The sequence below is a fragment of the Equus quagga genome, chromosome 7 (genome assembly GCF_021613505.1).
Source record: "Equus quagga isolate Etosha38 chromosome 7, UCLA_HA_Equagga_1.0, whole genome shotgun sequence".
Classification (NCBI taxonomy): Eukaryota; Metazoa; Chordata; class Mammalia; order Perissodactyla; family Equidae; genus Equus; species Equus quagga.
This window is the reverse complement of record NC_060273.1, coordinates 2,646,919-2,655,181: the sequence shown is the minus strand read 5'-3', so window position 1 is coordinate 2,655,181 and position 8,263 is coordinate 2,646,919. Positions and strand designations below refer to the sequence as shown.

The following is an 8,263-nucleotide window of genomic DNA, read 5'->3' as shown; positions in this document are numbered from 1 at the left end:
TAAGGCCGGGCCTGGCTGGGGCCTCCTGCCCCTCCTGGGAAGAGGGCATGATGCCAGCTGCCCCAGACTCTTGAGCCTCCTAAACTGCATGGGAAGGCCAGGGCTGGTCCACACCCTGGGGCACCTCCATCACAGTGGGGCAAAATCTGTATTCATTTTCAATTGCTGTGTAACAAATGACTACAAACAGCAGCTTAAAACAACACAAATTTATTAAACCATGGCTCTGTGGGCCAGAAGTTTGGGCAGCTCAGCTGGGCTCTCTGCGCAGGGTCTCACTGGGCTGAAATCAATGGCTCGGCCTGGCGGGGCCCTCAGCTGGAGGCTGGGTGAAGAATTCACCTCCTTGCTCATTCAGGTTGTTGTCCAGATTCGGTTCCGTGCGGTTGCAGCACTGAGGTCTCCCCTCCTGGGCTGTCAGCTGGGAGCTGCCCTCAGCTCCTGGAGGTTTCACACAGTTCCTTGCCATGTGGCCCCTCTATCTTCAAAAGCTAGCAACGAAGAATCATGTCCTTGGCGTTGAGTCCCTCTCACACTTCCAATCTCCCTGACTTCCTCCAGAAGAAGAGGGGCACACAGGCCAGACTGGGCACCGGGTCGCTTGGCCATCTCTGGGTGCCCAGGCCCAGCCCCAGGTGGGGCTCAGGGTAAATATGGACAGGAAGGGGAGAGAGTGTGAGACCCCCACACACGCAGGAGGCTCCTAGAAGAGGATAGGCAGCTCAGGTTTGGTGAGCCCCAAGGAGGAGGCAGGGGATGGACAGATGGACGGATGGCTCCTTAGTGTTATCAGGCCTCTGAGCCTCAAATCAGAAGGGGCAGGGTGGGGGGATGTGCAGGTCCCCAGGTGAACCGGCTGGCTGAGGGACCCCAGTGTCTGGCTTCAGGCGAGTGTCACTGCATCAGAGGCTGAGGTGAGCCTGTATCCAGGGGCTGTAAGTGGCCACATTGGTATAGACACCAGGACGGTTGGGCAGGGCACAGCCCTTGCCCCAGCTCACCACGCCCACCAGGACCCAGCGCCCAGACTTCACACAGGTCAGGGGTCCCCCAGAGTCACCCTGCAGGAGAAAGGTGAGCTTAGGTCCCAGCCCTCAGGGGACTTCAGATGGCAGTCCTGGGGTTTCAGTCCCCCAGGTGGTGCCTCTGGGTTGGGGGCCAGGACACTAGCCTGGAGGTGGTATCTCCTGGGTCCTGGGTTCTAGGGAGGTAGGGTGCTGGGCACAGGGGCATGGACTTGGGAGGGTCCAGGCAGCTTCGTGCACCTGGCAGGCATCCTTGTGGCCCTCGACGTAGCCGGCGCACAGGTTCCCAGGCAGCACTATGCGCTCAGCACGGGGCACGTTGGTGCCCAGGTGGTAGAGGCGGTCGCAGGCACGCACATCCAGCAGTGGCACCCTGACTCCCTGCAGAGGTCGCCACTCTGGGAGTGGCACTGGGGGGAGAGGGAGCACTTCTGAGAGCTAGGAGAGGGTGAGGCAGAAAGCAAGTGTCGTGGGAGAAGCCCTGCTTAAGAGTCGGACCTGCCAGACTAGGACTCCCCAGCCTGATTGGGAGGTTTGGGTTCCTGGAGGTTGCCCTGGGTCCCAGATTGGCGTAGTGTGGGGCTGGGATTCCCCGTGAGAGGGCAGTGTAGGGGGATCTCGGGTCCCTCTCACAATGCCCAGGTGCCCCGCCCTCTGCCTCACCTCCCGGGTGGAGGCTGCCCCAGCCAGTGACCCAGCAGGGTGTGCCGGGGGGCGGGCGGGACCCGGGCTCCGGCAGGCAGACAGGTTGGACTTGGGCGCTCAGGGGCACCGGGCGGCGCAGCTGCAGCAGCGCCAGGTCGCCGCGGGCCCTGTCCTCGGAGTAGTCGGGGGGTAGCAGCACCCTCCGCACGGGCGCCGAGAGGGCGCGGGGCGAGGCGGCACCCAGGTGCAGCGCCCCGAGGCGCACGTGGTACTCGGACGGCAGCGCCCGCCTACGAGACAGGGGAGAGGCCACTAACAGTGGACACCCCCTGCCCTAGGACTGCAGTCCCCGGCACGCAGTACCCCCTGCCTATAGGACCGCAGTCCCCGCTCCGCAGTATCCCTCCCCGCCCCACCCCAGGACCGCAGTCCCCGCCGCGCAGTCTCCGCGCCGCCGCCAGGTGGTGTCCCCGCGCCGGAGCCCTCGGGGAGCAGGGGCGCGCCCAGCCCGAGCCTGGCGGCTGGCTGCCCGCTGACCTCGGGAAGCAGTGCGCCGCCGTCAGCACCCACTGCGGGGCGATGAGCGAGCCCCCGCACACGTGCGCCCCGCGGTGCTGGATGCTCGCCTGCCACGGCCACTCTCCGTCACGGGCGTCCTGGCCCCCCACGATCCGACTAGACACGCGAGGCTGCCCGCAGGCTACGAGAGAACAAGGGGAAGGCGAGGGTGGGCGAAGGATGGGGGCCTGGGAGGAGAGTGAGGGCGAGGAGACAGGGCCAAGGTCAGGGAGGCGGTGGCGCCGCGGGACTCTGAGTCTTCCTTACCTGCAGACTGCAGTGTCCCAGCAGCTCCTGGAGGAGGAAGCGGGGAAGGGACTGGATTACGGATTTGGTGTCAGATAACGGGGTGAGGGGGGTGGAACATATTTGTCACACTGACCTGGTGCCAGTCTTTTGTGCAGTCCGTTACTGGATTTAACCCTCCCCAGAGCGCTGTGAGGTGGGGACTATGCCCATTACACAGAAGAGGACATCCGGGTTTGGAGAGCCCGAGGTCAGTGACAGAAGAACTTGAACCCAAGATTAGGATGCCCTAGAGTGCTCTAGGTCAACTAGGCCAGAGAGGGGTGAGAGGGGACCTGGGAGCCAATGTCCCTGTGGCCAACACCCCTAGCCCCTGCCCCCAACTCACCCAGCAGCATTAGGAGCAGGACTTGGAGGCAGGAGGCCCCCCTCATTCTGTCTTCAGGGCAGGGCTGGGTCAGGATGGCAGTGCCCAGGGCTAGGACTCTGTCGGAGCCTGCAGGGAGAGGAGAGGAGGGTCCTAGCCCAGGGCACTAGCCCCCCAGAGGCCCTTCTGTCTTCCCTCAGCCCCCGGTTGGTCCCGGACCTATCCCCATGGTCCAGGCTCTATGCACTTCCCTCTGCCCAGGCCCCGGGGACCATGTCTGCCCCCTCAAACCCTGCAAGATTTGGACACCCTATGCCTCCACATGAACCCTGGAGCCTGGCCCCTCCGCCAGCCTCTACTTCCATTGCCTGACAGCTGCCCTCGCTGGCCCTGGCAGCCCCTGGACCCTGCTCTCACTCTCTTGGCAGGTGCCCTCCCTGATGACTGAGCTGGGGGAGGACCTGGGGGCTTAAAAGGCCATGAGGGGGCGGGGGCCCAGCCAGGGGGTAATTAAGGAGACCAGGGCGGTACTGCGGCTTCGCCAGTCCAGCCTGGAACAAAGATGCTTTGAGCAGCGCTTTCAAGGTGGCAGGGGAAGGGATGCCTGGGTTTCTCAAAGGAAGGCTGGCTTGGGCCAAGGTGCTGAGAACTGGAGGCAGAAGCCTGGGCGCCACTGGGCCAGAGTCGGGGGCGGTGGCTGCGGTCAGGCCAGGAAGCTCTGAGGATCCTTGGCAGCTCATCTCCAAACCTGATCCTGGCTCCTGCCTCCTTGCAGTGTGGGTTGCCGTGTGAGTGCTACTGTTCTTCTTCTTTTTTTTTTTTTTTGAGGAAGATTAGCCGTGAGCTAACATCTCCCACCAATCCTCCTCTTTTTGCTGAGGGAGGCTGGCCCTGAGCTAACATCTGTGCCCATCTTCCTCTACTTTATATGTGGGACGCCTGCCACAGCATGGCTTGACCAGCAGTGCGTAGGTCCACACCCAGGATCTGAACTGGCGAACCCCGGGCCTCTGAAGCACAACATTCAAACTTAACCGCTGTGCCACCAGGCCGGTCCAAATGCTATTGTTCTGTCCAGAAATCCCAGCTTGGCCAGCCCCACAGGGAGCCCAGATCCCAGGCCTGGCTAAGCACCACCCAGATCCTGGGTCTGCACCCAGGATCAAAGTGAGGAATGGCTGGTTCAAAGCTGGCAGCACTCCTTGCAAGCCAGGAGCAGACCTGACCTTGGGAAACAGTCCATTCTTCAATTTGGGGTGGCCAGGACAGTGAGGCTGCTGGTCTCAGTGAGGCTGGGAGATGCTGGGCTCAGGGCTCAGTGAAGGGCTGGGCCTGGACCATGCCCACCACCTAGAAGACTCCCTAGCCTCTTTCTACCTTGTCAAGTCCTCCTCATCCCACAGCCCGCTGCTCCATCCCCTCCTCCTGGGAGGCCTTCCTGCCCGCCATCCCTCCTGGCTGGCCTTGTCACAGTGTGAGCTGACATGTGATAGAGGAAGTTTGATTCCCCTTAGTTTGTCTCCCCTCCATGAGGCAGGGTCTGGGTCTCTGTCCCTGTCTTAGCTCAAGGTGCCAGGGCCGAATACCACTGTCTGGGTGGCTCAGATAACAAAAACTTATTTCTCACAGTTCTGGAGGCTGAGAAGTCCAAGAACAAGGGGGGTCTTATTCTGAGGGCTCTTCTTTTGGCTTGTAGGCAGCTGCCATCTCGCTGGGTGCTCACAGGGCCTCTTCTTTGCACCTGTGGAGGGTGGGGGGTTGACATTCTCTGGAGTCTCTTCTATAAGGACACTAATCCCATGGGTTCAGAGCCCCACCTTTCTGACCTCATTTAATCTGAATTACTTCCATAAAAGGTCCATCTCCAAAGACAGTCACATTGGAGGTTAGGGCTTCAGTGGAGGAATTTTGGAGAGGACACAGACATTCAGTCCATAACAGTCCCCAATGGCCACAACAGTGCCCAGTGTAGAGTGTGCACTGAGTATTTGGGAGTGAGTGAAAGGGCAGCAGGCTGGGGGTGAGGGCGAGGAATCCAAAATGGGACCTGGTGGCGGCTGGGCCCTAGCCCTTGGTGAGGAGCAGAGGGCAGGCGGGCTCAGGCCTGACCTCTGCTGTCCATGCCCCAGGACCACACTCCAGCCCACACTCCGGTCTCGAGTCGGGCTGCAGTGCGCCCTCCCTCCAGCCCTGAGACCTTGGGGGAGCTTCCTCTTCTGTACAGCCCCCCTCTTGGATTGCTGTGAAGACTAGTGGGTTAGCCAGCTGCCCAGCGCAGGGCTCGGAGCAGTGCCTGCCTCACATCCATGCCAGAAAAGTGCTACGAGAATGAAAGACACATGGTCCTCTCATCCTCCCTGGTCCACCTCCCTGATCCAGCTCCTGACCTGGTCACCCCAGCTCAGCTGCCCTTAGATGACTCAGCTGGTCGGAGTGGGGTCAGGAGAGCAGTGTTCCCCTTGGTGCAGAGTTGGGGGCAGCTGGAGAGGCTGGTGGGAGTGAGAGTGACAAGGAACCCTGGGAACATACAGCCATCTCTGGGGACCTGGGCCAAAGTTGAGAGGGGAGCCAGCTGGAAGGCTGACGTCCTATGTAGCAGGAGACCTGGGTCTCTGCCTGTTGGAATTGGGGTGAAGGGGGAAGGCGGGGGGAGGGTCTGGAACTGGCTGAATAATGGACAGTTGAACCTTGAGGGGAGTAGGAAAGGAACCCTGGAAAGGGTCCCCAACCCCTGTCTCAGATTGAGAAAGTGGCGCGCAGACCCCTGCTGGGCTCACAGCCCCTTCAGCCCCACTGCAGAAATGGCCCCTGGGCTCTACTCGCCCTGGGAGGGTGCCTCACAACCAGCCTCCTCAGGGCCAGAGCTGAGTCAGCCCACCTTTTTCTGGTGCCAGACCTGCCCCTAGTCCCACGATGGGCTAATGACCCAAACTGGGGCCATCATCCCACTGTTTCCTCGAGGTCACAATGATTGGTCAAGAGGTGACACATGACCCAAACCCAACCAATTAGAATCATCCCCTGGGATTTTTACCCTGGAAGAGGGAGAGAGAACCCCTTGGGGCTCAGCCATAGCCGTGGCCACAGGCGAGGACTCTCAGCTGCTCTGAGAGCCTGGAACCTTCCAAGCTGAGAAAGAAGGTCCCGTGGTGTGGGAGCTCCTTATTCCAGTCATCCTCGCCCTCTCCGGGCTGCCCTTTATCCCTCTGATGCAACTTTCCTTCACTCATGCTAGTTCCAGGGGATTCTGTTGCTTACAACCAAAGTCTCTAAATGCCAAGGAGGAAAACAAAATAACTCTATTAACAGCCCCAGTGGCCCCAGAGCACACTCTGACAAAGGTGGGGGGAAGGTGTGCCCCAGCCTGCTACCCTTTCTAGGTGTGTCTCAGTGTGGCAGTGCCCAGCCCACTGTCCACAGCACAGGACTCATCTCTGACAAATGCACAGCCAGCCCTTGGCCAGACCCAGGCGCACCCGGAGAACTGGCAGTGGGAGGAGGTGGGGGTGGTTGTCCTGGGGAGACCAGACCAGACAGCAGCAGCCTCCTCAGAACCAGCTGGTGTGCACTGTTGTGGCAGATCCTGGGATGGCTGTAGCCAGAGCCCCACATCATGTGGACCTAACAACCAGGGGTTGTCCACGTCAGCCTGGCAGAGATAAAGCTGTACTGGTGAGCCAGGCCATGGGAAGGGGTTACGCTGTGGCACTTGGCAGGGGTCCTTCTGAGCCTCTAGGTAAGTGGCCCCGAACATGACTCTGTGGGTGACGTGTGCCTAGGTAGGTGCCAAGGTGTTCCTGTGGATGAGTCTGTCACACAGGCCCTGGGCCACCAGAGGCTACTCTGCCGCCGCTAGAGGAGGGGCAGTGTCAACCCTGCCAGGCGGTGCCACAGGGCATTGTCACAGGCATTAAATAGTACCATCCTCCAGCAACACCTGGGACACCAGGGTGACAAATGCTCTTCTCGGGGTCAATGGAGGGCCTTTGGGGGAGGTGAGATGGGGCCACCCTCAAGGCCACTGTCCTGGGGAGGGTGGGTGGCAGGACTGGAAATCTTGACAATGCAGGAGAGTTCTGCAGGAGACCCGAGGAGACATGTGAAGACCCCGCCATCCAGGGATCTGCTGGCCCCTCCAAGTCAGGCCTGGACAGGTCCACATACAGTGAGAGGTGGACACCGGCCCTTGTGAGCTAGGTGGCTTGGGCAGTCCTGTCACCCCGCTGAGCCTCGGTTTCCTCACTGTGAGGGGGGAGGGAAGTTCAGCCTCACAGTGCTGCACGGGGCACGACTCAAGTGCAGTGCCCTGTAAACCTGCCTGGCTGTCAGGGTTGGGGCAGAGCTGAGGAGGGCCCTCCACTCTGAAGACTCCCACCTGCTTCTCCACAGCGGGGGCTGTGGGGAGAGCAGAGGGGAGCAATCCAGGCCCCCCAGAGGTTCTCACACTTTCCTCCGCTCATAGCATTGGGGGATCTTGTGAAAATGCAAGTCTGCCTGAGCAGCTCTGAGGTGCCCCTGAGTTTGCCCTGCTGGCCTGGGAACACTGAGGCAGGGTTCTGGGACCCCAGCAGGGGGCGAGGCACAGTGGAGGCTGCCCAGTTCCCCTGATGGCTTGGCAGTGGCTCCCCAGGCACTGAGCCTCCCTGGGGCTGCTCCAGCTTGGAGTGCCTGTGCCCCCAGGACCACCCTCCACCCGTAGGAGGTCAGGGGAGAAATGCCCACGCCCAGCATCCTTGTCCTCCAGGGGGCCGATGCTGAGGTGCGTGCCCCACGGTTCTTAGAGGGCCCAAGCCGGACTGTGCCTCAGTCACCCACAACGGTAATCTCCTCGTTTGGGCAAACATCATTGGGTTTCTTCCCTCCCTGCCTCAGTTTCCCCACTCCTCACTGGGGCTTTTGATATCACCTCCCAAATAAGCTATCTGCACCCCAGTCCCAGCTCCAGGTCAGCCTTTGGGGGACAGTGGTGAGACTAGGAGCATCTCTGTGATGGGGAGCACCAGCATGAGCATGGGGGTGCTCAGGGGGTGTCCTTCACAGCACCCCCACTCATCCTCCTAGCCCCCAGGGACCCCGGCGCCACTAATGTCCTTCCATAAACTCTCTTTCTGATTGAACTGATCTGAGAGGGTTCTGCTGTTTGCAACCAAAACCTGTACAGTGCAGACAGGTGGAGAAAGATTTAGGAGTTAGGGATGGGTCCTGGGATGGACGGGACATGGGTGACCATGAGGGAGCTGTCCAGCGGGCCACTCAGGTCCACAGATGCTCTGCACGGCATCAAATTGAACATGCACATGTGTTTATTAGAAATGAGACAGAAGGGGACTGGGCCTGACCCAGCAGGCAGTCCTGCCACTGGGATGCTCACAGCCCTAGATGAATTTTCTGGCACTGTGGTAACTACTGCATCCTCACAGGC

The 8,263-nt window shown here is 60.7% G+C and overlaps 1 protein-coding gene across 1 annotated transcript; it reads right to left on the bottom strand.

Moving 5' to 3' along the window:
- Positions 1-235: 235 nt before the first annotated feature.
- On the bottom strand, positions 236-3,070 carry LOC124241952 (serine protease 33). The gene is made up of 7 exons (XM_046666349.1): positions 3,061-3,070; positions 2,863-2,970; positions 2,496-2,522; positions 2,208-2,370; positions 1,689-1,960; positions 1,266-1,435; positions 236-1,061 (listed from the first exon to the last, which is right to left on the bottom strand). Exons 1-7 carry the CDS (start codon positions 3,068-3,070, stop codon positions 903-905), a joined length of 909 nt encoding a protein of 302 aa, XP_046522305.1. The 3' UTR covers positions 236-902.
- Between the last annotated feature and the right edge of the window lie 5,193 nt (positions 3,071-8,263).

Bases quoted from the DNA above. Each gene is read 5' to 3' on its own strand.
- LOC124241952 (XM_046666349.1), bottom strand. The intron at 1,961-2,207 runs GTCAGCGGGCAG...CCTGTCTCGTAG, and splicing joins GCGGCGCACTGCTTCCCGAG to GCGGGCGCTGCCGTCCGAGT. The intron at 1,436-1,688 runs GTGAGGCAGAGG...CTCTCCCCCCAG, and splicing joins GGGCAGCCTCCACCCGGGAG to TGCCACTCCCAGAGTGGCGA.